The sequence below is a fragment of the Microcaecilia unicolor genome, chromosome 3, assembly GCF_901765095.1.
Source record: "Microcaecilia unicolor chromosome 3, aMicUni1.1, whole genome shotgun sequence".
Taxonomy (NCBI): domain Eukaryota; kingdom Metazoa; phylum Chordata; class Amphibia; order Gymnophiona; family Siphonopidae; genus Microcaecilia; species Microcaecilia unicolor.
Window position 1 is genome coordinate 214669900 of NC_044033.1, and position 27761 is coordinate 214697660.

Here is a 27761-nt window from a genome sequence, read left to right on the forward strand (position 1 = left end):
ATTGCTAATGCAAACACATATGTATCCTATTATGAACCAGGCATATTGCAGGCAATTTGAAAGGATTAGGCTGAAATGCTGTTTAGTTAGAAGAAAAGAAATACTATTTAGAAGTGCTTAATATGTAGATATTCCTGATGTTTAGATTTGTTTTATAGGGAATTTGATTATGCTTATTTTAGAATATGTTTATTCCGGGTAGTTAATATGTAGAATACCTTTTTAAATTCTGTATTACTCTTTGACTTTCTAAGTAAGACTGTAGTTGTAAATGTCAGCATATGGTTTGACTTAGCCATAGTCCTGGCTGGTTTAATGTATGGAGCTGGTGGGTGAAAAAGGTCAGGAAAAGTCTTGATTAATTATAGCTAACTGTAGGAATAGTCCTGAAAGAAATAACAAATCACGTATGTGCGCCATTAAGTAAGATTGGCCCCTTCGCCCCTCAATGAACCTAAGTTAATCATAATAAAATGCCAAGAGTTCTGGTGCCAAATTGTCTGGTGTAAGAGGCCTCAGGTCACAGGTCAGTTTAGAATGTCTGGAACCTATGTAACTGATATTTGGAATATTTTTAAAGTAATGATTGGCTGAGGCAAGGTAACCAATCTATTCTTTACCATCTGGAAAGTAAGGGGGGCTAGGAGGGGGACTTAGGACTGTATTTAAGTGGGAACAGAAGCAGCTTACGTCAGAAAGAGAGCAGAAGGAACAGACAGAGGGAAAGAGAGCAGAAGGAACAGACAGGAGAAGGAGAGCTGAAGAAAGACAGACAGCAGAAGAAGCAGCTGAGACAGAAGCCATAACATCCAGAGAGCTGAGAGAGAGAGGAGAGCTAGAACTGATGTCCTGCTTTGTTTGCTGGCAAATAAAGAAGATTTCTCCCTCATTCTGGTGTGTGCTGCTTGACTCCTGAAGTACCACAGATTCTGCTAACAATAGGGGTAATTCATGCATCCATTCCTGCAACAATAGGTTTGCTTGCTTTTTGTTTTGAGTGTACTAGAGATGACGGCTGCGCAGGGGAGTGGAAACAGAGATTAACCTAACTAATTGGCTTCCTTGCTTACAGAGGACTAGATACGCTCACTTCTGTCTATTAAACCTCGTTGGACAAACCCTAATTCCTAGATCAGCAGAGCTTGATGATGACGCCACAAACCATACCCAACCGTGTCCCGAAGTCACAGCGGAAGGAGCTGCGCAGGCGCAAAGGCTATCGCGTACAACGGTGGGGTTGGAGGCGGGATCGAATACATCAGGGTGCGCGAGGCCCCACCCACACTCCAGCAGCCGCAGCATGCATAGTCCTTAAGGAGCGCGTGGCGTGCGCAAAAATGGAAGGGGCGGGGTTTAGAGCGAGTACTTCCGTTGATGGTGACGCTCTTCCGCTTTCTGGGGTTTTCTTTATCTCCGGTTCGATCTTTCTCTTCCTTTCAATTCTCTTAGGTTTTTTTATTTATTTTTTTCTTGGCGTTGTTGTGGCTTCGGGACCAGACGCTTCTCCTTCCTTTTTTTCCCCACGGGCTTCTCTTCTGCTGTCACCTACAAGTCTGTCAATTCTTCTTACTGAACAGAGCTGGTCCTGTGTTCTCGAGCCTGCTTTAAGAGACGGTGTCATGACGTCACGTAGACATCTATTGCGCTAAGGGTTTGATGTCATTAGTATTTTAGACATTAGTTTGACCTCACGTCTAATACGGCAATAGCCTAAACAGCCATTCATGCTCTCACGAGAATCCTCTTGAAGGACTTTGTTTTAGCTGCTGCTGTAAGGATCCAATGCAAGATGTCTGCCTCTACCACCACGGTACGCAACCTGCAGAACGAGGCGATCTGTGCCATCTGTCTGGACTACTTCACTGACCCGGTCTCCATAGCCTGTGGCCACAACTACTGTCGAGCCTGCATCACCAAGCACTGGGAGATACGGGCTGGGGATGTCGGAGGAGGAGGCGGCGGCGGGGGTGGTGTGATCTTTCCGTGTCCGCAGTGCCGTAAGGTCTTCCGCCGCCGTAACTTTCGGCCCAACAAGCAGCTGGCCAACATCGTGGAGATTGTGAAGCAGCTGCAGGCTGGAAGCTCTGGGAGCACCGGGGAGACCCCGGGAGAAGCAGGGGCTGCTGGGGATTGGGAAGGGGATGTGGATTGGACGGGGCCTCTGTGCTGTGCCCACCACCGCCCACTGCGCTTTTACTGCCGTGAGGACTCGGCTACCGTCTGTCTGCGGTGCCGGGAAGAGCCAGACCACCTGGGCCACGGGGTGGTCACCACTGAGGAGGCAGCACGAGAATACAGGGTAACGTGTGTGTGTTGGGGGTGGGGTGTAGCAGTAATGTGCACTGAAAAGTTTCCTCCTTGTTTCACAGGTGCTATAAAACACGGAAGGTAGAAGGGGGTGGATATGTCAGCTGATGAGAGAGGTTAGCGGGTCACCTACCTTTCTTTCATTCTACGTTTGATTGGCATATAGTAGACTGGAGGTGACTCTGGTGTCAACTTTTCTGGCATGCTTTTATTTTTTTCAAACTGAGATTTCATACTTTTGAACACTTTACATTCATAAGAACTTTGTGACATGGGAACATTTGTGTTTGTAGTTTTGATTTGTGTCTTGGTCCATGCAGACAAGCTTACAAGTGGTGATGCTCTTAAACAGTAAGAGACAAGCCAGTCAGCAGCATTTATTGTCAATTTAAATGTTAGAACTCCAAACTTTGCTCCCTTTTGGGTGGAAAGTTATAAATCAGACTGCACATTTGACTATTGCAGAACCAAAACTTGGGGAGACAGTATTGTTTAGACAGAGGGATGTGTTGCATTCAGTTGCACAGATTTGGTTTTGATTTTTTTTTTCAACATAGAGCTTTTGTTCTAAGTATCGTGTTCAGGTCTATAGGCCATGTCTGCAGAGTAGTATGGATAGAATAATCAGGTTTGAACAGATGCTGTAGGTGTACCCAGTGGAGAGGGGGGGAGAATCCACCCCTTGTTTTCTTATTAGCAATTTTCCTGTGTTGGCATGTATGAAACTTTTCCATGTGCAGTTGATGCCTGCTGTAGCAAGACATGTGATGCTACTTGGCAGTTAAGCTTTACACACATGCCATTGGGACACCCTGTGGACTGTGTAACTTTGCACCAATTTATGTGGCTTTTATAGGATATTGGGTGGTGTCTTACCAGTCCCTTACTTATTCCAGGGATGCTTGTAAACAAATCTTTAAAGTCCAAGTAGCTGCTGGTTAGAATATTTTACCTGACCAGCAGCTCACTAATTTAAAATTTATCTTTCAAGAGTAACTGGGATTCAAATCCCCAGCTTTTGCTTTTCCTTTCACTGGTGTCATTAGGTGATCATGTAACACAACAAGGTACAGCTTGGGATTTACATGGTTCTGCCACTCTAAAAAGGAAAGAAATGCCTAACCCAGGGGTTCTTAATAGTTTTTTTGGTTCCTTCATGCCTTTATCTGATCGGTGACTCTCAACACCCCTTTCCTAAACCACATGCCGACTACAGACCAGGGCTGTGGAGTTAGTAAAAATGTACCGACTCCAACTTCAAAATATAAACTTATAACATTATAATATATATTGTTGTCTAATTTAAAGTGCTGGTAAATATAAGTTTTATTTATTAGTACTTTAGATCCAGAACAAAAACTTTAAAGGCCTAATATCAGTAAGAGTTGGAGTCAAAGGTTTGAGGTACCGACTTCACAGCCCTACTCCTGACATCTAGCTATGTCACCAGCTAGGGGAAATTCCAATTCTAGCTTATTTTCTACTCCTGAAAAATTAACACAGTCACTTAGTAACTGTCAAAACATTAAAACATCTCCATGATTATTTCAAAATTGTTCTGAAAGTACAAGACTTAAGGAATATATCATATTCGGCTCTCTCTCTCCCAGCTCAGTTCTGTTAACTTTGATGGTTGGATCAGGGTTTCTTAACCAATGGTGCATGTGGGAAGAGGTTGAATGGGGTGTGGAGAAGGGTCTTGAAAACAGTCAAGTTTTTTTTTTTTTTTTTTTTAAACTTCCTGGACAGTTACTGGTAGTATATGCATTCTGCTGTGATTTTAGCAACATGTTAATGGCTAGGCAAAATTATAACTATGTTCAGGTCGCCTTTCTTTCTTCTTTTGAGGATCCTACATCCCCTGGAGATTTTGAGTTTGTGGCTGTCGGAATCTATTTTTGCCTTGTGCTAGGCTTACTGGGAAGCTTGGATTTTAAATAGAATTATTTACCTTTTCAAATTCAAGGCAGTTGGATACTTCATGCGGGGCTGGTGTTTGGGAGGCGGGGCTAGTACTGGGCAAGACTTCTACGGTCTGTGCCCTGAAAATTGCAGATACAAATCAAGGTAAGGTATATGCAAGAAGTAGCACATATGAGTTATCTTGTTGGGCAGACTTGGTGGACCGTGCAGGTCTTTTTCTGCCGTCATTTACTATATTACTATGTTCAGTTTTATCTCTTGCCAAGAAGGTTCACAATCTGTTTTCTGCTTGAGACAATGAAGGGTGAAGTGACTTGCCCAGGGCTACAAGGTGTATTAGTGGGAAAAGTGGGATTTAAACATTGCCTTCTCTAATTTTCAGCCCTCTGCTCTAACTACCACCATGCTCCACTTCTACCCTCTTGCGTTTGGAAAGGCAGACGTGCTTTGATTCTAATAGTGCACCTCCTAGGTGAAACACGGGGTGGTGTGACGATAGAAATAATAATTTTAAAAAAAGCTTTAAAGGGGAGATTAGTGAGGATAGTCATGGGCTGGTCAGTGCAGGAAGATTGCAGTTAGACATTTGTTATGGTTTATTAAAAATTTAATGTACTGCCATTCCTGCAAAACATAACAGGGCAATGTACAGTACATTAAAATTAACTTATTAAAATAATGCCAGTGATAGGATAGAACCGTTCATACAATGCAAGAATAAGGCATAACAAAACAAAAAAAAAAAAAAAAAAAAAAATATATATATATATATATATATAAACTACATAAATATGGGTCAGTGAATCTGCAGAGCATCACCACTGTTTGCTGGTGCAACATCAAAGGCCCTTTAGAATACATATGTTTGTTCGGCTGAACAGAATTTGGGATATGATCCTTCCTGAAGGAGTTGGGAAGGGGCAGTGCAATGGAAAGCACTGTTTCTTGTGGATTCCAAAAAGGCATTTCTAGGAGAAGAAATTTGTAATCGGTAATCATTTAGGCAGCGTAATAACAGCCAATGCTGCAGATCGATGTGGAAGAGTGGTATAACAGCTTTGAATGTGAGGATGAGAATCTTGAACTGTCTGCAGTAGATAACGGGAAGCCAGTGGTAATAGGTAAAGAGGTGTCTTATGCTCGGACCGCTCGATCCTTTTGGAGGAACTTTCTAACTCTGAGGCTAGTCAAATGCTGGAATGAGTTACCCAAGAAGGTGTTGAATCTTCATCATTGTGTAGGAGGTTCCATTTTGGAAGCCGGTATGAGTGAAACTCCTAGTAGGTGTCTTTTTAAACCTATTTTTTCTGAAGGTTTTTAGTGGATTTAAGACCCTAGGCAGACCCTTCTAGCCCTGTCTTTCTGTGCTCTAGATCAGAACTTTTGAGTCCAGCCACTGGGACACACCAAGCCAATCTGGTTTTCATGTGATAATGCACTGCCTCTATTGTATGCAGATTCTATCTCATGCATATCCATTTTGGGTATCCTGAAAACCTGAATGGCTTGGTGTGGGTTGAGAACCCTTGTTCTAGATACCACCTAAGGTATTTCCTGGGCCTCATCTTCTCTTGAGTCTTTTTGGTCCTGTTCTCCTTTCCCTTTTCATTTGTTTGCCTACAGTACATTTTATATTTTCTTGTCTTGTTTTCTTGTCACAGGAGCGGCTGCAGAGCTGCCTGAACCCGCTGAAGAAACAGATGGAGGATATCCTGAAAGTGAAGTCCAATGAGGAAAAGGCAACCCGGGAGTTGAAGGTGGGTTATTTTTTAGGAAAAATCTGGCAATGAAAACATTAGTATCATAGTTTCTGTGTTGCCCTTCCCTGAGGAAAACTTTGAGTTTCTCTTGCTTAGTTGCCCGTGCTGTGTTAAAGATTTGAGTAGATTTATTTATTTAGATTTTGCTCACACCTTTTTCAGTAGTAGCTCAAGGTGAGTTACATTCAGGTACACTGGCTATTTCTCTGTCCAGGAGGGCTCACAATCTAAGTTTGTACCTGAGGCAATGGAGGGTTAAGTGACTTGCCCAAGATCACAAGGAGCAGCAGTGGAATTTGAACCGGCCACCTCTGGATTGCAAGACCGATGTAACCACTAGGCCACTCCTCCACTCCTTAGAGTGCTAATCACCATCAGAGCCACCTCTGCTCCATCTTCCATGTAGATATCATCCTAACACATGAATATAACTTGGGTCAGCTGAACAATGGACTTTATTGCAGCCCAGGACAGGCCTAAATCTTGTCTGAGCTTTCTTGCACTTGCCCACATCTGTACAGGTCTGCTGAGATGTGGCTTTTGGGTCAATTGTCTCATTTATGTGAATTTATGAATCATCTGATGTCCTAATGAAGCTCTAGTTGATAAGCAAAATCAGACATAATACCTGTTTGTCTTCTGATAGATACTACCCGTTCTTGCCCCACTTCTAATATGCGACTGTACTACCACAAAAAAGTTTTAAAAAAATAGAGGCAGGAAATAATAGCACACTGAAAATGTATCTTTTGTATAACATAAGGACAAAACCACAGCATTTTCACGCTGAGACACATAGCCCTAATTTTGTCAGTCATTAGTCCCAGAATCTTATCTTACAAAACACCCAATCCGTGACCCATGTGACCATCAGAGGTGTAATATTAATCGTACATCTTTGCAATTCAAAAATGCAAAATGGAATACATGGGTCCGTGCCCCACATACTGAACGAGGCAGCAGTGTTAAATGGAATTTAAACTAGAATGATGAAGAAAAAAAAATACGAACAGTCCCGCAGTTAAGCAATGAATGCAGAAAGCAGAGACGACCCAGGAGGTGACTAAACAAGTCAACTGTAGTAGTAAAGATCTCATTATGGTGTCCAGTGGTGTCAAAAGGCATTTCAAGTTAACTGACATGACTGCGTTTCAGCACAATCCACCTGCATCAGGGATCCAATACTTAGTATGTTCCAAATTCTATATAATTTTTTAAAATTAACTTTTATAAACCAGATACAAAGAACAAACCTCAGCAAAACCTCTCCCTGAAGTCTCCTGCATTCTTCTTCCCCCCCCTTAAATCATTCTGAGACTCCAAATAGGAAGAAATGTCACCTAACTACATGCATCTAGATGTCCCAGTGAAATGTTTCCACCATCTTAGAAAAGGGTCCCAAAATGCCTGATGTGTGACGCCAGTATGCAGCAATAGGATCCATTAAGCAAAAGTCCAACAACTGTATTGCATCCTTTTTTTTATAGGTTGTCTGCAGTGTCAGGCAATCATGATTTCTTTTGAGATTTGTGATATTCCAGTAGCTTAATCTCAGTTTAGCAGGAAGCATCGGGTACAAGTACAAAATGAAAGTAGAATAGAACATTTTTTTTGTATAACCCAGCCCAACATCGCATTTCCTTTTTCTTTTCGTAACAACAAAGCATGGTAACAATAGCCAACAGAAGATCAAACAATAAAAAAGTTATGTAAGATACATAAACCAACGTTATCATCATTTTAATATAAAATAACACCCCTCCCCACCGTAACATCCCTGCAACCCACCAATACATTCTCTCTCCTAAACCCAGCAAGTGCAAAGTAATCAAAACATAAATGAAGGAAAGAGCAAGAAAGGTATAAAAATATCTTAAAATGTAAGAGTCCCCCCACCCCCATTCCCTTCCACCAACCAGTCTCAAAGCTTTAAAACTGGAGAGAACCTATGCTCTTATAGTTCCCTCCAATACCCAGAATAAACAAAGCTTCCTCCCCACCCAAGTATAAATAACTTGTTGGAAACCAATCCAAACCTAGGCTAAAGTCATAACTGTCATGAAAGATTTATTTTTAATAATACTTAGGAAAGGCTAAAGCGGCTAGGGCTTTTCAGCTTAGAGAAAAGGCAGCTGAGGGAAATTATGATAGAGGTCTATAAAATAATGAGTGGAGTGGAACGGGTAGATGTGAAGCGTCTGTTTATGCTTTCCAAAAATACTAGGATTGGGGGGCTTGCGATGAAGCTACATAGTAGTAAATTTAAAATGAATCAGAGAAAATTTCTTCACTCAATGTGTAATTAAACTCTGGAATTCGTTGCCGGAGAATGTGGTAAAGGTGGTTAGCTTAGCAGAGTTTAAAAAAGGTTTGGACAGCTTCCTAAAGGAAAAGTCCATAGACCATTATTAAATGGACTTGGGGAAAATCCACTGCTTATTTCTGGGATAAGCAGTATAAAATGTTTTGTACTTTTTTGGGATCGTGCCAGGTATTTGTGACTTGGATTGGCCACTGTTGGAAACAGGATGCTGGGCTTGATGGACCTTTGGTCTGTCCTAGTATGGCAATAGCTACTTTATGTAGCTTGAGAAGCTTCATTTCTCACCCCAGAAGTTTTGCCCTGACGTCTGATGGTCCCATATGTTTTCCGAAGGATTTAGTTTTAAATGTTCACTATGCGATGGGCACCCAGATGCTCTTTGCCTCGCCCCTGGCCCTAGTCAGGCTCTTCTATGGCCTCACCTCATCTGGAGGGCTTGTCTTGTTTTCTTACAGAAAGAGGTGGAGAGGAGACGGCAGAGGATCGTGTGTGAGTTTGAACTGCTGCACCAGGTTCTTAACGAGGAGCAGCGACTGCTGCTCACTCGGCTATGTGAGGAAGAGAAGACTGTGCTGAAGAAACTGAAGGAGACCGTCAGCAAACTCTCCAGCAAGATCACTGCCTTGAGGAAGCTGGTCACAGAGATTGAGAACCGGTGCCAGCAGCCCACCCAAGACCTGCTGAAGGTGAGTAAGGAGAGAGCCTGGGAAAATGTGGTCTGAAGGCCTAGGCATTCTTTCCTAGCCCTCAAGGGCTGCCAGAATATGCATATGGGAGATTTGCTACCTCTGTTTTAGGCAAATTTCTCTTTCATATTCAATACTTTGCAGTAACCACTCTAATATTCCTTTATTATTACAAAAGTTTTTTTTAAATACCTACTAAATCATTAAAAATAACTCTAATCCCCACATTCACTCACACACTTCAAACATATCTCTAAACAGACAGCTGTGTGATTTATGGCTACACAAACCATTAAGCCCATTAAAACGGGCAAGATATTTTGCTAATCTTCAAGATGAGTTACCATCGATTCTTATATGTTAATGTAAGCCGTTAAGCCCATTAAAACGGGCAACTTTTTTTTTTTTTTGGTGAAATGTAATTCCCTTATTGTTATATTTTGTGTGTATGTGAGAGAGAGAGACAGTGAGAGAGATAGAGAGAGTGTGTGAGTGTGTATGACCATCTCCTCCTGGCTCTCTTCTCTCTAGGTCCCTTTCCCTCCATGCAGTGGCGTACCAAGGTGGGGGCGGTCTGCCCTGGGTGCACGCCGCTGGGGGGGTGCCGCGCGCTGGTCAGCGTCGTTCGTTTCCATGCTCCTTCTGCCTCGGAACAGGTTACTTCCTGTTCCGGAGCATGGAAACGAACGACGCTGACCGGCGCGCGGCACCCCCCCCCCCCCCCAGCGGCGTGCACCCGGGGGGGGTTCTTTCGCTGGGGTAGAGGTGTCCTTTCGCCGGGGGGGGGGGAGGTCGCGCTGCACCGGGGGGGAGGGACGCTGCACGCGGCGGGGCACATCGGCAATCCGCCCCGGGTGTCAGCCCCTCTAGGAACGCCACTGCCTCCATGGTCACCATTTCTCCCCTTCCCGATCGCAGTCTCCTCCTGTTTTCTCCTCTTTTCCCTTTACTTCCCCTCCATGGGCACCAGCTCTCCCCTGCCCTCCATGATCACCATTTCTCCCTTCCACTCCATGACCACAGTCTCCCTTGTTTTTTTCATCCCCTATTTCCAGCATCTGTCCCTCTCAAACATCTCTCTCTCTGCCCTCCTTCTACCAGCAATTTTTCCTGCTCTCCTGAATCTCAATCTCTCTCTCTCTCTCTCTCTCTCTCTCTCTCTCTCTCTCTCTCTCTCTCTCTCTCTCTTCTTATATCTGCTTCTCTCAGCCCTCCGACTTCGTCTTTAGTGCTGCAGGCATGCTTCTCCTTTCAATCGCCCAAAACCGCTGTAGCGTCCTGCCCGGAAACAGGAAGCTCTGTCAGAAGAGGCAGGACGCTAGAAAGGCTTCGAGCAACTGAAAGGAACAGCATGGCTTCATAGCTGCAGAGCTAAAGGCAAAAATCGGAGGGCTGACAGGAGCAAGTATAAGGAGAGAGAGCCACTGCTGCTGCCTACAGCCTCTCCAGTCTTGCACCGGACCCAGTGGTTACTTCTGGGAAGCGAGATGTTAAAGTTCTGTGGGTGGAGGGAGGGGAGAGTAGGTAATCCAGATAATGGCAATATTCTTTGAGACTTACTGAGCTGCCGACATGCCCTCGGGTGACTGTCCTGGTGGGATCGTCCGCGTGCTGGCTCTTGATTTGCCCGGCAGGGTCGATCTGGTCCTGCCTCTAACAACGTCGGGAGTGATCTGTGACGTGACGTGCATTTATATAGTAGGATTTTATGTTGTTTATACCCAAAAATGGTGTTCAAATCAGCATTTATTCAAAAGTCTTCTAAAACATTGGTGATGACCCGACACGATTCGTCTTTCGGCCTAATCGGCCTGCATCAGGGGTCTAAGGATATGTAATTCAATATGTTTTTCCAAGAAATCATCAAAAGGTTAGAAACCTTTTGAGTGGATCTCCAAACACGGATGTAGCAACCAGTGCTGTATTGGTACGAAAAGAGCTTTTGAATAAACGCGGATTTGAACACCATCTGTGAGAAGTTTTATTACTCTACTCCTTCCACTGGGTGCCCTTTTCCCAATAGAGCATTCTACCTTCTTTTTGTGACTGTTTACACCCAAAATACATTTTCCTTGTGGAGGTGGTTATGCATAGGCAAAGCAAATTTTCAGCCTTGTTCTATTATTTATTTATTTATTGCATTTGTATCCCACATTTTCTCACCTATTTGCAGGCTCAATGTGGCTTACAAAAACCTGTTATGGCAACGCCATTCCAGGTGACAGGTACAATTGGTGTTGCAACAAGATCTTGGATGAGGAGAAAAAAGCTGAACAAAGTTATAGAAAGATGACTATCAGAATAGGGTGAAGTGTTAAGGTGTTATAATAAGCTATATGGATTCTCATTGTAGGGCTTGTTGAAGAGAGAGGTTTTCAGTGATTTACGAAAGTTAGTTATTTCATTAATGGTTTTCAAGTCGGTTGGTAGTGCATTCCATAGCTGCATGCTCATGTAGGAGAAGCTAGTCGCATGAGTTAGCTTGTACTTTAGTCCTTTGCAGTTGGGGAAGTGCAGATCAAGGAATTTGCGGGCTGATTTTTTAGCATTTCTGGGAGGCAGGTCCACGAGGTCTAGCATGTAGCTCGGGGCATCTCCGTGGATGATTTTGTGAACAATCGTGCAGATCTTGAACGCGATACGCTCTTTGAGTGGGAGCTAGTGAAGTCTTTCTCTTAGGGGTTTTGCGCTTTCATATTTTGCTTTGCCAAATATGAGTCTGGCTGTGGTATTCTGGGCTGTTTGAAGTTTCTTGATAGTCTGTTCTTTGCAGCCTGTGTATAGTGCGTTGCAGTAGTCCAGGTGACTTAGCACCATTGATTGTACCAGGTTACGAAAAATGGATCTCGGAAAGAAAGTTTTTACTCGTTTGAGTTTCACATGGAGTGGAACATCTTTTTTGTTGTATTCTTCACGTGGGTTTCAAGTGTGAGGTTTCGGTCAATGGTAACTCCCAAAATTTTCATATTGTTTGAGACTGGAAGAGAAAAGTTTGGTGTGGATATGGTGGTGAAGTTGGTTGTGTTATGTTGTGAGGTGAGTATAAGACATTGTGTTTTTTCTGCATTGAGTTTTAGCTGGAATGAATCAGCCCAGGAGTGCATGATTTGGAGGCTTTGATTGATCTCGTTGGTGACTTGCTTTACATCGTGTTTGAACGGGATGTAGATCGTGACATCGTCTGCGTATATGTAGGGGTTGAGGTTATGGTTGGCCAGTAACTTGGCTAAGGGTATTATCATTAGGTTGAAGAGGGTTGGTGAGAGGGGGGATCCTTGGGGGACTCCACATTCAGGTGTCCATGGGGTTGAAATATCTTCGTTCGCTATTACTTGATATGATCTTGTAGTCAGGAATCCTCTGAACCAGTTGAGAACGTTACCTCCAACTCCAAAGTATTCAAGAATATTTAGTAATATTCCGTGGTTGACCATGTCGAAGGCACTGGACATGTCAAATTGTAGGAGGAATATGTTACTGCCAGCTGCGATTGTTTAAATGAGTTCATTAAAGTCACTAGTACAGTTTCAGTACTGTGATTCGAACGGAATCCTGATTGAGACTCGTGTAGAATTGAGTGCTTATTTAGGTAGTCAGTGAGTTGTTTCATCACTACGCCTTCCATGAGTTTGGTTATTAGTGGGATAGATGCCACTGGGCGATAGTTGGTTAGGTCATTTGAATTTTTCTTTGCATCTTTAGGTAAAGGGGTAAGTAGAATGTTTCCTTTATCCTTAGGGATGAGGCCGTTTTGTAGCATGTAATTTAGGTGCCTCGTGAGGTCTGTTTTGAATCGCTGAGGGGCAGCTTTTATAAGGCTAATAGGGCAGGTATCTAGTTTGCATTGCGATTTAGCATATCTTCCAAGCAGTTGGGAGACGCTGTCCATCGAGAGTAAGTCCATGATTGGTCTGCTGGGAATTCCTCAGGTATTGGATCTAGACATTCAAGGAGGTGTACGTAATCTGTTGTGTTGATAGGTATCATGAGTCGTAACTTTATAATTTTCTCTTTGAAGTAGTTTGCAAGATTGGTTGCTGATGGAGTGTCTGTGTTGTTAATAGTAACCGGTGTGGTATTTAGTAGTTTGTTTACGAGTAGGTAGAGTTTGTGTATCTTTGTAGTTTGGTCCGATTTTGGTTTTATAATATTTTAGTTTGTCTGATGGTGTATTTGTATTTTCTTTGTAGTTGTTTCCAGTCGTTGAATGTGGAGTTGTCTTGTTTCTTATTCCATGCTCTCTCTAATCTCCTGACTTGTGTCTTTAGTTTTTTTAGTTCTTCATTAAACCATGGTATTGAATATTTTCTGTGTGAGGTTCTAGTATGAAGTGGTGCTAAGTTGTCTAGCATGATTCTGCATCTGTTGTCCCATTCGAGAAGAAATTGGGGTGAGTCTGTTGGTGCTGTCCATTCGTCATTATAGAATTGTTGCCAAAATGTTAGCGGGTCTATTTTGCCTCTCGTGGTATATGATTGTTGTGAACCTTTTGTTCGCCATTGAAGGGAAAGGTTTGCACTGTAGTGATCAGACCATGGTGTAGCTGTCCATTTAGACTCTATTAGTGCCGAATTTGTATGTGATATCTAGTGTATGTCCTTTATTATGGGTAGGTTGCATTTTTGGCCAGTGGAGCTCCCATGATTGGAGGAAGTCTTTGTATTCACGGGTACGTTGCTTAGGTTAGTGTCCTCGAGGTGAAGGTTGATGTCAACTGCTATGAGAAGGTTTTGGGTGGAAACACGTGTTCGATATGAAATCCATAAACTGCGTTTGGGAATCTTGCCAGTTGTCTGGTGGCCTGTAAAACAGGAAAAGGTTCAGGTGGTCGCTTAGGGTTGGGTGGTTGATTCTCACTGAGGCTATTTCCAGTTGAGAAAGTATGGATTCTGCTATTGTTGTGACGGTGAATTGGGAGTTATGTGTTATTGATACACCAACCAAATAATCACTGTCCAGTTTTTACTTCTTTGCTTTCTCAATTATTTGAAACGTGATATTCCTCCACTTCGCAACTTCAGTAACTCTATCAGTACCACAGCGATCAACTTTCAGTAGTTCCGAATGAAGAAGAATAATTTTCTTACCTGGTCTTCAGATTATTCTCTCTTAATTTCTCTCCTCAGTTCACTGTCCAGTCCTCTCACTGACAATATAGTTCCAATCAACTGTCACACCCTACACAAATTTGTGGTTCGCAGTCCGCGTCTTCAGGGGGTAATGACTTTTAAGCACATGAAATTCTAAATCTTTTGGCCTTCACTGGCTGCAGGAGAAAATGGCACCTCAACACCACCCGACACGTAAAAACTGGACTGTGATTATTTGATTGATGTAGCAGTAGCGCATAATAGAACAAGGCTGAAAATTATATGCAACTAGTAAAAAAAGGCCCGTTTCTTACAGAAATGAAATGGACGCTAGCAAGGTTTTCCTCGGAATGTGTATGTTTGACATTGACTGTGTGTGTGAGAGCGAGAGAGTGAATGTGTGAGTGTGCGTGTGTGACAGAGAGAAAGTGAGACTGTCTCCTCTGTCCCCTCCCCCCTTCAGCCACTCAGCGATTCTTCTCTCTCGCCTGCTCCCCCTCCAGGCACCCACCGAGTCTCCGTCGCTCCTTTGAAAGCCCTGCCCGTCTGTAGCCTTCCCTTTGCGTTTGTCGCTCCTTTGAAAGCCCTGCCCGTCTGTAGCCTTCCCTTTGCGTTTGTCGCTCCTTTGAAAGCCCTGCCCGTCTGTAGCCTTCCCTTTGCGTTCGTTCCCTCTGAATCCCGCCTTCTGACGTCATTTCCTCTTTCCGCGAGGGCAGGACTCTGAGGGAATGAACTGGACGGGCAGGGCTTTCAAAGGAGCGACGGAGACTAGGGTGGGTGCCTGGAGGGGGGGCAGGGAGAGAGGAGATTCGCTGGGTGGCAATGACGGACTGAGCAGGCGGGTTGGGCGTTTTTTTTACAGACCGTTGATTGGTTCCTCGTTCTTGTGACGTTGCGGGACAGTGAGAGCCAATGAAACGCTGAGTTACAGACTTACGAACCCTACACTGCCACAGTGCCACGGAGTCAGCTTCAGAATGTTGGAAGAGCTTTTTATTATATGATTATTATATGCAGGTACTTTCTCCGTTCCCTAGTGGGTTCACAATCTAAGTTTTTGTACCTGGGGCGATGGAGGGTTAAGTGACTTGCTTTTAGCACTCTTCCTTCAAACTGTACATAGGGCAGTTCTGTAACAGGGGGGTGCCTGGTAGGAAACCTCTTTACAGACCCACCAGGTATAGATACACGCTTAAAAGTTAGGGTCAATCACTTAACACCAGCCATAGAGCTGATTTAAATATTTGTGCTTAGCTGTCAAAGATAACATGTGTAACTTATGGTATTCTGTAAGTTGTGTGTGTGACTCCTAGGCATGTATACGCCCCCCCCCCCCCCCGGCACATACATGTTACGTGAGTTAAGTGGATATTTGCAGAATTGTGGCATTCACGTGTAAAAACCATTATTGATGTCATTGGTTACCTGTTTTATAGAAATGCCCCTATACTGTATTTGAGAATAATTTTCAGCAGAAGGTTGTTGTGGTTGTTAAGCTTTGCCTTTTTTTTTTTTTTTTTTTTCTCCTTGTTGCAGGATGCAAGGAACACCTTGAGCAGGTGAGGAGAAGAATTTGAACTGCTGCTGTTTTGTCCTTTCTTGCTTTTACATGGATGCATGCTTCTGTTAATCTTGCAGCGCTCTGTCCTATTAAAATCTCTCTTGGGCCTGTGTGACCCATATTTGATTTCCAGTCCCCTCTCGTGCTTCCCACTAAGGAGACTAATCTAGCGTATAGCGTGGTCATGTACTAGCGGATTCCTTTCATTTTATTACTAATATATCATTCTCCCAGCAACAATACTGATCAATGCAGTTACCATCAATGTAAAATAAGTTTTCATAAAACCAGGGCTGTAGAATTGGAAGCAATTTTGGTTGGAATCAGTTGGTAAAAAATGTAACTACTCGGACTCTAGCTTCAAAATAAAAACTTTAAAACATTTATAATAGTTTATACTTTATGTATTTTTTGTCCTAATCTAAACTACTATATTTTAAAGCATATGATGCGTGCAAATTATGAGTCTGTAAAAATAAACTGGTATAACGCGCCCATGCATATATGCCAGTTCATGGTGATTTTCTCTCGCCATCTGTGTCCTTCCATTCCTCCAGACTGGGCTTTACCAGTAGTCAGATGCCCTTGTTCTATAGAATATTGAAAAATATACAGGCGGTGTAGATGCAAATGGGGATCCTTTCCTTGTCCTAGCCCTAGATAATGGGTGTTGCCACTGAGGTCTTTTAAGTTGCCAGCCTCCCTGTGTTTTTCCTCCCTTCTATTCTTAAAGTGAGGTCATATCTTTCTGTAATGTGCTCTTTATTTTGGGGTTGGCTCCCCTATCTTCCTAGGCCCTTTTTTTTTTTATTCCACTCTAAAGAAAATCTATTCTTCTTCTGGTCTACCTCTATATTTTATATTTAACTTGAGCCTTTTCAACTGTAGCCGAAAGTGAGATACATTCATTTGTAGGAGAAATTTTCCTATTCAAGAGGGGCTTATAAGACAATTGAGGGTGAAGTGGCTGCCCGGGGTCCTGAGGAGCAGGATTTGAACCCTGAATTTCCTAGGTCTCAGCCTGGCTGTTCCTCCACTTGTATGGCTTGTGTGAAGATCCACTGCGCTGTTTTCCATACGCAAAGCATTTTAGTGTCTTATGTTAACACAATAACCTGGTAACCAATGTCAGGAAAGATCAGTCAGCCCATCTAGTCTGACAGGGTTTTCCTGGCCACTGTTAAGAATCCCTACTGCTTGCTGCAGAATGTGACTGCCTGCAAGATTCATCCTTCCTCCAGACCGGTCAAGACGCGTGGGTTATGTCCTCCTATCAGCAGAGGGAGACTGAGAAACACTGAGCTTTTGAAAACTGTATATATAACCTGTGCAGTACATCCACTAGCCAGTATTTTCTCAGTCTCAGCAGAGGTAGAAGAACAGCCTGTGCAGTCTTCAATAGCCTGGTGAGGTAGTATTGCTAATAGGTTAAGGGGATTTTAGTCTTCTTGCCAAATTCTTGGTCTTTTAATATACCTTGTACATGTGTTTTCTAAAAAAAAAAAAAAAAAAAGAAGAAAAGTGCTTTGGGGCCCTGGGTCCGGTGGGGCCCAGTTTCTTCCCCTGGGGTGTCACACCTGTATGGGGTCCCTACCCCTGTGCTGCTCTCTATTGAGATTTCTGGCAGCTTTGTGCCTCGGCTGCTTTTATTATATTGTAGCCTTGAGTGCCTCACACTTCTCAGCTGCCAATTTGTGTTGATATCTCTTTAAGAGCTATCTGTGCATTTATTTGACAAGGAGCGAACGGAAGGTTCGGTTCCTGGCTGTAATGAGAGAGCAGTGTGAGTGAGTTGTGTGAGAGAGCTGTGAGTGAGATTTTTTGGCGCCACTTCGCACAGCTGCTTGTTTTGCCTTCAGAGTTATGGCAGGCAAACTCCTCCGGTGTTGCGCGTGTTCGCGCCACGGTGTAGAAACACCGGAAGGACAGTGTCGTCTGTGTGGCGAACCGAAGCAGGCTTCATCGGTGTTGGCTCCCCCTGAATTAACCGTGGAGGGTCCAACGAATTCGGAGGTGTCTGGGGCAGCGGGAGCTCCGGCAGGGCCAGCGTTGGCGAGTTTAGTTTTGGTGGGAACATCCGCCATTTTGAATTCCACGCATTCCGCGGAGTCTGCTGTTTTTGGGCCTGCTTCCCCCGTGGCGGCTCCGAAAGGTGTACCTGAGGGTCCAGGAGGCTTTGGTTTTCCTCCAGAGTTTGTTTGGACCCTCTACCAAGCCTGGAAGTCGGGACCCCCGCCTTTAGAGGAGGGGGCTAGTTCAGCACTGGCTAAGAGGCCCCGGTTTGAGTGGTCAGACGACAGGGAGGGGTTCTCTCCTGTGTGGTCAGAAGGTGCCCTTAGTGAGCTAGGGGTCCCTTAGGGGTTTGAAGGCTCTCAGGATCTGGATTTTGTGATTCCTGGAGAGGATCCTTCCGTAGTGAGGATTTTCCATAGGGAGGAACTTGCGGAACTCTTTGAGCAGGTCACGTCCACCCTTAAGTTTGAACAGCCAGAGGCGGTCTTGGGGGAGGCTAGACAGGTGGATCCCTTGGTTAAGGGTATTCAGCGGTCCTTCCCCATGAACAAGGATCTCCGAGATATGGTGTTTCAGGAGTGGAATTTGCTGGATTCTCCCTGTAAAGTTTCTAAGGCGATGGCGAGACTTTATCCTCTTCCACAGGAAGATAGATATTCCTTTAAGGCACCCACAGTAGATGCTGTGGTGACAGCAGTTACAAAAGCCATGACCATCCCGGTAGACGGTGGTACCGCTCTCCGTGATCCAAAGGATAGGAGGCTAGAATCCTTTCTCAAGCGTAGTTTCGATTTGTCGGCTCTCGCCCTGCAGGCCTCGGTTTATGGGGGGCTGGTTGCTCAGGCGTGTTTTCGTTGGGCCGAGAAGCTTCTTGATGATTTGGTGGAGGTTGGGACCTCAGGGGTTCAGGAGTTAGCAAAATTGGAGATGGGATCGTCCTTTTTGTCTGATGCACTTTATGATGATTTGCTGCGTGCATCAGCCAAAAATGTGGCTATGCTGGTGGGGGCATGTAGGGCCCTTTGGTTGCGAGGTTGGGTCGCGGACGCGGCCTCTAAGGCTAAGCTGTGTTCTCTTCCCTTTAAGGGGTCCATGCTTTTTGATGAGGATTTGGATAAGTTGGTGCGAGGTCTCAGCGATGCCAAGGCCCCTCGTCTTCCGGATTTTTGTCCCAAGGCGGCTACCAGAGGTACTTCCTCCCGAGGTCGGTTTAAGGAGGCTCGATGGTATAGGCCAGGGAGGTCTAGTGGGACTTCCTTTCGTGGGAATCGTCGAGGAGGGCGTGACTTTTCCACGGGAGGACAGGTTTTGGGGCGTAATTCACAATGAAGGTGTGCGGGCCCAGGCTCTGGTTCAGGTAGGGGCTCGACTGAGTCTATTTTACCAGAACTGGGCCCAAATCCAGATCAGTGGGTTCTCGACGTGGTGCGAGATGGATATGCACTGGATTTTGACAGTTCGCCTCCCGAAAGGTTCCTGGAGTCCCCTTGTCATTCAAGGCTCAAGTGGGCAGCAGTGTGGGACACTTTGGCTCGTCTAATCAGTCTGGGGGCGGTGGTACCTGTTCCCCCCGCTCAGCACCGCTCGGGCTGCTATTCGATCTGTGGTCCCAAAGAAGAAGGATGCCTTTTGGCCTATCTTAGATCTAAAGACAGTCAATGCAGCCCTCAAGGTTCCCTCTTTTCACATGGAAACGTTGCGGTCGGTCATTGTCGTGGTTCAGGAAGGAGAGTTTCTAACGTCTTTGGATTTGACGGAAGCTTATCTCCACATTCCCATTCGTGCCGCTCATCAGCAATTTCTTCACTTCGCGTTATTAGGGAAGCATTTTCAGTTTTGTGCTCTGCCTTTCGGTCTAGTAACGGCTCCCCGAACCTTTTCCAAGGTTATGGTTGTAGTGGCGGTGGCCTTGCGGAGGCAAGGTATTCTGGTGCACCCGTACCTGGACGATTGGCTGATTCGAGCCAAGTCCCAGATGGAGAGCGAGATGGCTACTGCTCGAGTGGTACAGTTTCTTCAGTCTCTGGGCTGGGTAGTGAACTTCGGCAAGAGTCATCTGGTGCCGTCGCAGTCTCTGGAATATCTGGGGGTCCTTTTCGATACCAGGAAGGGTCGAATATTCTTACCGGGTCCCCGGATTCACAAGTTGCAGGGTGAGATTCGTCAGTTTCTGGCGGACTCGGCACCGACGGCCTGGGAGTATCTGCAAGTCCTGGGGTTGATGGCAGCCACCATAGAGGTAGTTCCGTGGGCCCGGGCGCACATGCGGCAGTTGCAGTTACCTCTTCTCAGTCGTTGGTCACCTCTGTATCAGGAGTTGGACATTCGTCTTCAGTTGTCAGTAATCCCGCGCCTCAGTCTCCGGTGGTGGCTAGACCCATGCAATCTGAAAAAGGGAATGCCGTTGGAGGCCCCGCAGTGGGTGGTCCTCGTCACAGATGCCAGTTTCCAAGGCTGGGGAGCTCATTGTCTCGGGCAGGTAGCTCAAGGTCGGTGGACTCGGATACAAGCTCAGTGGTCCATCAATCGTTTGGAAACTCGGGCCATGCGGTTCGCGCTTCAGGCCTTTGAGTCTTCTGTTTCGAAAAGCAGTCAGGGTTTTCTGCGACAACGCCACCGCGTGGCTTATGTCAACCGTCAGGGGGGCACAAAGAGTCAGGCGGCGCTGTTGTGCCAATGGGCGGAGATTCATCTTCTAGCGCTCTCCGCGGCACATGTGGCTGGAGTGGACAACGTGGATGCAGATTACCTGAGCAGTAATACTCTAGACCCCGGAGAGTGGTCTCTACATCGGTCGGTGTTCGATCGCATTGTGTCGGTCTGGGGGCTTCCCATGGTGGACCTGATGGCAACGGCCCGCAATGCTCAAGTTCAGAGGTTTTTCAGTCGACTGAGGGATCCTTGAGCGGAAGGGATCGACGCTGTTCTGGTGCCCTGGCCTCAGGAGTTGCTGTATGTTTTTCCTCCATGGTCGTTAGTCGGACGAGTAGTTCAGCGCATCGCTCGGCACCCCGGACGGGTGATTTTGATAGCCCCGAATTGGCCGCGTCGGCCATGGTACGGAGATCTGGTACGGCTGGCAGTAGCGGATCCTCTTCCGTTGTCAGATTCAGTGGTGTTGTGGCAGGGCCCGATAATTATGCCAGATCCGGATCGGTTCTCGCTTACGGCCTGGCTCTTGAGAGGCACAGGTTAAAGAGAGGATTTTCGTCCAGAGTCATCGCCACGATGTTGAGCTCGAGTCGGCAATCCACTTCGTTGGCATACGTCCGGGTCTGGAGAGTCTTTGAGCATTGGTGCGCAGGTAGACAGGTTCTTCCTTTTTGCGTGTCGGTGACGGATGTATTGGAGTTTTTGCAGGATGGTATGGACAGGGGTCTGGCCTTGTCCTCCTTGAAAGTACAAGTGGCAGCTTTGTCATGTTTTCGTGGGAAGGTTCAGGGGAAGTCTTTAGCTTCTAGTCCTAATGTTGTTCGTTTTTTGAAGGGTATTAAGTTGTTGCGACCGCCTCAGCGGCGGATGGTGCCTCCGTGGGATTTGAATCTCGTTCTGGATGCTTTGGTTAGGCCGCCGTTTGAGCCCTTGATTTCGGTTTCGGATAAGGATCTTTCCTTAAAGACGGTTTTCTTGGTGGCTATTACTTCAGCTCGGAGGGTGTCGGAGCTTCATGCTTTGTCTTGTAGAGAACCCTTTTTGTCGTTTTCCAAGGAAAAGGTTTCATTGCGGCCGGTGCCGTCCTTTTTGCCCAAGGTGGTCTCAGAGTTTCATGTTAAGTCATTTCCTTGCCAGTTGTGGGTAACTTGGCGGGGGATGCGGAGCAGCGTTGTCTGGCAAAGTTAGATGTGCGGAGAGTCTTGCGCTGTTATATTTCCAGAACTCGGGCGTATAGAGTTTCTGATTGTTCTTCATGGTGGGGCAAAAAAGGGTGTGGCAGCTTCCAAGGCAACGATAGCAAGATGGTTGAAGGAGTCGATTTGCTTCTGCTTATTTGCTAAAAGGTCGTGTGGTTCCTAAGGAGTTTTCGGCTCATTCTACCAGGGGAATGGCGGCCTCTTGGGCGGAGAGTAGTTAGATATTTGTCGAGCAGCGGTTTGGTCTTCGTTGCATTCCTTTGTTAAGCATTATAGGATTGATGTGCATGCCAAGGAAGAGGCAGGCTTTGGGGCTGCAGTGTTGACCTCTGGCCTTCGTGGATCCCGCCCTTAGGGTCTTTACTGCTTTGGTACGTCCCACGCGTCTTGACCGGTCTGGAGGGTCGTGGAGGAAGGTGAAATTAGATCTTACGTGCTAATTTTCTTTCCTCTAGACCCTTCAGACCGGTCAAGGCCCGCCCTGTCTGTATTTTAGGCCAGGAGGTATGCTTTGTCTGTTATTTCTTGGCAGCTGTTGATTGTGGTGTCTATGGTTTCAGACTCTGTTTTTACCAGATTTTGTTGGTATGAGTCTGGACAGGTGTGACTGTGTTTGGTAGTCCACCTGTGGATGCACACACGAAAAAGGGACACAGAGAAATGAAGAAAGTGTCCAGTTGGCAGTGACCATCTACAGGGTTGCTTGTTATAGTTAGTGTTATTGTTTCTCTGCTTTGTTTCTCTGCTTAGTTTTATACTGGCTAGTGGATGTACTGCACAGGTTATATATACAGTATTCAAAAGCTCAGTGTTTCTCAGTCTCCCTCTGCTGGTAGAAGGACATAACCCACGTGTCTTGACCGGTCTGGAGGGTCTAGAGGAAAGAAAATTAGCAGGTAAGATCTAATTTCACCTTATCTAGGATGATCTCTCCACCCCCACTCCAGTTTTCCACCTACTTCCTTCTGCAACAACCTTTCATATGTCTTAACAAAGCTTTGTGATATTCTAACTAGCCAGCAGCACTAGCGTGTCCACCCCCCAAGCATCCAGCCCTTGCGGTCTCCTGCCAGAGAGACTGGGCTACATCAGCACTTGCATTTCCACTAGAATTTCTCGTAACTACAGAGCATGCAGCCGGCCGCTCAGACCCAGCTGTTAGTCAATTTTACCGTCATATCTTAGCAGTCCAACCCAATTGCATGGGTACCCGTTTCTGTTGCCTTCTAGTATTTGGTAGTAATTTCTTTTATGATAAGATGTGAAGGTTCCAACACATGTTTTTGAATCAGTGTATATGATGCCATGAATACTCAAATACATGTCACAAGGTTGTGCTGTCTCCACTTCTAGCAACTACGGATTCTCTGTGCTTCTCCCATGCCCTCTTAAATTATGTTAATGGATTCACCACCGCCACCTACTCTGGTGGTCCATGCCCCTTTTCCACTCTGATGTTGGTCAGTATAGTAACAGTGGCTTCCAGATTTACTGAAGTTGGTGGTCATTGTTTCTTGAAGGACTTCTGTCCTCCTGGGGGATCCACAGCCATCGCAAGAGTGGTTCTTTGTGTAATTGGTTTGTGCTTTTTTAGGTGTGAAGCTGTGCCCATGCAGCGGCCGAACCCCGTGTCCCCAGAACTGGAGAAAAGCATCTGCAGTTTCCCTGAGCACATCAGTCCCAACATCTTGATGAAGAAATACAGAGGTGAGGGAGTGAAGTGGCACAGGGAATGAGGGAAGGGGGTGCAAGTTACAGGGAACAGAGGGCAGATGCAAGATGAGGGGAGTGGGCTGGAGGAAGGGCGAGTGATGCAAGGTGGGGGAATGGAGGGAGCATCCAGGGAATGAGGAGAGGAGAAAAGGGGTAAATGCAAGAGAGAGGGTGTAGAAAGAATCGCCAAGAGCATTATATTGAGGGCAGTTTTTACGCATAAACACATGATTTGATGCACAGGGGTGAGGCTTTCCAGGGGCTGGGTTAGGAGTTATGCCCACACTTTGACAGTTTGTAAAGTACGCGGGCAAATTTATATGGAAATATTGCTGTACAGGTGTCAGGTGCTGATTGGCTTGGAAAAAGTATGCACACGGTTTTCAAAGGGAAAAAGTTCCCCTTCCCCTTTTTGAAAATTGCTGTGAGATTAATTAGTACCTGTACACTTTACTCGTGTGTGCACAGTTTAGAAGTTGAGTGCTTTGGGATTATCTTTGGAGGGAAAATGCAGCCTTAAATTCCGATTATCATTATCTGCTCTAATGTAGGCACCTTAAACAGTATCTCTTGGCCAGCTCTCCTTTCTTTCCTTCACCTTCTCTCTTGCGCTTTGCAGCTGATGTGACCCTGGACCCAAGGACTGCCAACCCAGGCCTGATCCTATCAGACGATCGGCGCAGCGTGAAGCGTGGCGAAGGGAAGCAGGACCTCCCTGATAACCCGGAGCGCTTTGACACTGACCCCTGCGTCTTGGGCTCTGAGGGGTTTTCCTCTGGCCGCCACTACTGGGAGGTGGAAGTGGGCGACGGGGGCCACTGGGTTGTGGGGGCTGCCCGGGAGTCGGTCAGCAAGAAAGGTCTCATCAGTCTGACCCCCAAAGAAGGAATTTGGGCTGTCCGCCTGATCAGGGGTCTCTTTGAGGACCGTTACCAGGCCCTCACCTTCCCTGAGAGGACCTTCCTGTCACCCAAGCTGAGCCCCAGGAAGATTGGGATGTACTTGGACTATGAGGGTGGCCAGCTGTCCTTCTACAATGCTGACACCATGGCTCACATCTACACCTTCAGCCAGCCCTTCCGTGAGAAGATCTACCCTCTCTTCTGGGTCTGGTCAACCGAGACCCTGACCATCCTTTGTCACTGACCTCGAATCTCCACAGGGCTAGAATCTACACAACTTTCATCATCCCCTGTTCCCTCTTTGTCCAGGCCCTGCAGTCTGGCTCGTGTGCTGCTTCTGGGGGGGGCGGGGGGCACTAAACTGTGGGGAGGTGCCTGCCCCTCTTCCATTCTGAGACTTCTGTCATTGCTGCTGTGGTTGCTGCCTTGTATCCTGCCTGCTTGAGATTTAAGGGTAAAAGGAATTAGTTAAGGGATAGAGTGATATTAGGACAGAGGCCTGTGGATCTAGGTTCAGTGACCAGAAACTATTTATGTCCACATGGTGTCAGCAAAAGGAAAACCAAAAAGAGAATGGAGGAAGACCAATCAAGTTCCAACCCAAGGGCAATCATTTATTGAAATATAGACAGCAGCCTCAACACAGCCTTGTGTTTCGGCACAGAAGAGCACCTGCCTCAGGAGTCAAACAGTTAGTCAAAGGAGCAGCAATGGCTAAACAATCAGTAGTCCAAACCAAGATTGTAAAGTTGGTGTAATTTGGCGCAGGGCCTGGGAGTGGATTTGCACAGAAATAAATGGCGTCGCTATTTAACTGTAAATAGAAAATATAAGCCTTTTGGGGCAAAGATGGTGTAATTTGGCAATCTTGGTTTGGACTAGTTAACCATTGTTGCTCCTTTGAATTGCCCTTGTGTTAGAACTTGATTGGTTTCCCTGCCCCACCACGTTCTTCTTTTTTTTTTTTTTTCCTTTTGGTGTATGTGTTTGGGGGGGGGGGGGGGTTTCTCTGTTCTGCTTTCTTTGTTTATTTCACATGGTGTTAGCACCACTTCACATCAGGCATAATACAGTCCTCTGTAATACTTACATTGTGCACAGGGTGGCAGCAGCATGTCACTTAATCCATTGGGAATATACACCTGCCATACATACTGTCCACTAGAGAATTAATATTCTCCTTCCAATCCAGACAGTGTCCACATGCTGTACCTGTAGCAAATAGTTGCTTTGTATTTTTATTTCATTTTAGTGTGTGCTCGAAATATTGGCCCGTGCTAAAAGGAAAGATGAAAATGCCCAACCCTTGCAACACAACACAAGATCCACAGCATGTTGACATCACGGTCTAGGATCTATAGGGTGTACACATCTGGACAATAGAGTTGGCAGCGGAGGCTCGAATTACATTGGCAATTGCAGCTGAGGAGCAGAAAGTTGGGGGAGTGGCTGCATCGCATTGCCCCTTTCCTCAGAGCAGTGGCATGTTTGGCTATCTGTGTGTATTGTCTACATGTTCTCCTTTTCTTGGAGTCCTAATCTATACAACAACTTTTGTGAGTAGGGGGTTGTTACATTATTTCCCTCTCGTGCACTGCAGCTTTCGTTGGTTTTCAGAGAAGTGAGGCTTGAAATGGACATAAGGCATAGAACTGAAGTTGAAAACAGAATGTTTATTTTATTTTATTTTTTATATTGTGTAATTTCTGTGTGTGTATGTGTGGCAGTTTTCCTCCTAGTAGATCAAGCTCTGTGCCTGTAAATATATCTGTCAATGAGTTGTGTCTGTCTTATTTTGGGAACCTGTGCAGTCTCTCAAACTCATCCCTAGCCAGCAGTGACACCCCTGCATTTGTCAAGGATTGGTAAGGTGTTTTCCTGTGAAATCCTCTGCATCTGTGGGTGTGGCTAGGAGTGGAACAGTGTTGCACTGCATCCAGTTGGTCTAGGTCAGGCTTGTCTAACCTACAGCCTGCGGGACAGAACCTAACCCGCCAAGTGCCTTTATGTGGCCTGCAGAAGCTTGGCAAATTCTTTTGCAAAACAGCAGGATTCCTGCTTCCCCTGCTGGGACTCGGTTCTCTGCAAGCTCGTTGTATGGTGCTGGACGTTTGCGTTGGTCTTGCAGTTTCAAGCATCGTGAGACCAACCCAAACTTCCAGTACCATCCGGCTCAAGCTTGCAGAGAGCTGAGTCACAGTGGGGAAGCAGGAGTCCCCCTCTTTGTTCTGCTACTGAAGCAAAGTGAGGGGGGAGACCAGATGAAGGCTGGGGGGGGGGGGGGGGGGGGTACATGAGAGAGAGACTGGGTGCACCGAGTGCATGGTGATACTCAGCAAAAGAGTACAACTGCATGTATAAAATATGGCCCCTGATAGAAAAAGGTGGACAAGCCTGGTCTAGGTTGACTCTGGTGTTGCCTATGATCCCATCACAAATCCATGCCTGTGATGTGCTGGCTGATTTCCTGCATCCAAGAGTACTGGGGCGCTGCAGAGCTGCCACGTTACCCCATTCCAGAAGGGGGGGATTCTTGGCCAGTCCTGGTTGTAATCTTACACCCTAAAGCAGTGTGGTCTTTAAAGTCCATTCTTCTATTCATTGAAATCAATATTGCACCAAGATGAGAATGTTAGAAATCCAGGACTGGGCCAAAACCTCCCTCCTAGAACTGGATAACTTGGCATCTGTAGTGCTGCATAAGGACTTAGTTGTTTTAGGTGATGGGGTGCATTATGTCTGCGGATACTTTTGAACTGCTGCATGAGCCCATATCTTGTGGGATGTAGAGTGGAGGCAGTCTAGATAGCTGACAGAACGGTAGAGTTTTCACCCAAAATCCTATGAACTGAGATAGAAGGAACGGAGTATGTACGTTTAGGCCTAGAGTAAGTTGGAATACACCTACTCATTTGGGGGTTTCAGGATATCCCCAATGAATGTGTATGAAGTAGATTTGCCCAGAGTGGGTTAAGAACCTGTCCTAAAAAAAAGAGCAGAGCAAAGGGTAGGGCTAGGAGTGAGATATTTAAATACCTCAGAGGTATAGTTAAATGCACAAGAAACAAGCCTTTTCCACGGAAAGGAGGTTCTAGAACAGGAAGCTGTGAGTTGAGGTTCAGAAGAGCTAGATTTCAGGCACAGCATTAGGACATCTTCCTTCATAGAAAGGGTGTGCACAGAAGAGCGTCCCAGGGGCGAAGGGAAAGACAAAACTGGAGGTAACATAGGAAATATGGTATAGAATAGGAAGGGAGTCGGCGTGGTCCCTGAGGGACTTGAGCTAATTTGTGAAATTATTGCACTTCTTTCTCTTCTCCCCTTGGAGGCTCTTCCATGCACACCCCCTCCCCTTTTTACGAAGGAAGATGTCCCAGTGTTTTTTTCTTTTAAAGCTACTGTCCCCATCCATATATATTTTATGCTATAGATAACAGCTGAAGATAACGGGAACGTGGCTGTGTCCTTACAGATCAAATAACGAAGCTTGAAAACAAAAAGTGAGAAAGAACTCTTTAAAATGCTAAGCTTGGACAAAAATATTCATTAAAAAGAACCCAGAACCAAAAAGCTTGTTACTTTTCTGCTGTTGCTTTCATTGGCTGCTAGCTCCTCTTCACAGTGGCCCAGTG

At 45.7% G+C, this 27761-nt stretch overlaps 1 protein-coding gene across 1 annotated transcript; it reads left to right on the forward strand.

Moving 5' to 3' along the window:
- The first annotated feature begins 1353 nt into the window (after positions 1 to 1353).
- LOC115466293 (E3 ubiquitin-protein ligase TRIM39-like) lies at positions 1354 to 27761 on the forward strand. Its single transcript, XM_030197456.1, has 6 exons — positions 1354 to 2299; positions 5892 to 5987; positions 8769 to 8999; positions 15626 to 15648; positions 23109 to 23221; positions 23847 to 27761. Exons 1-6 carry the CDS (start codon positions 1790 to 1792, stop codon positions 24371 to 24373), a joined length of 1500 nt encoding a protein of 499 aa, XP_030053316.1. The 5' UTR covers positions 1354 to 1789; the 3' UTR covers positions 24374 to 27761.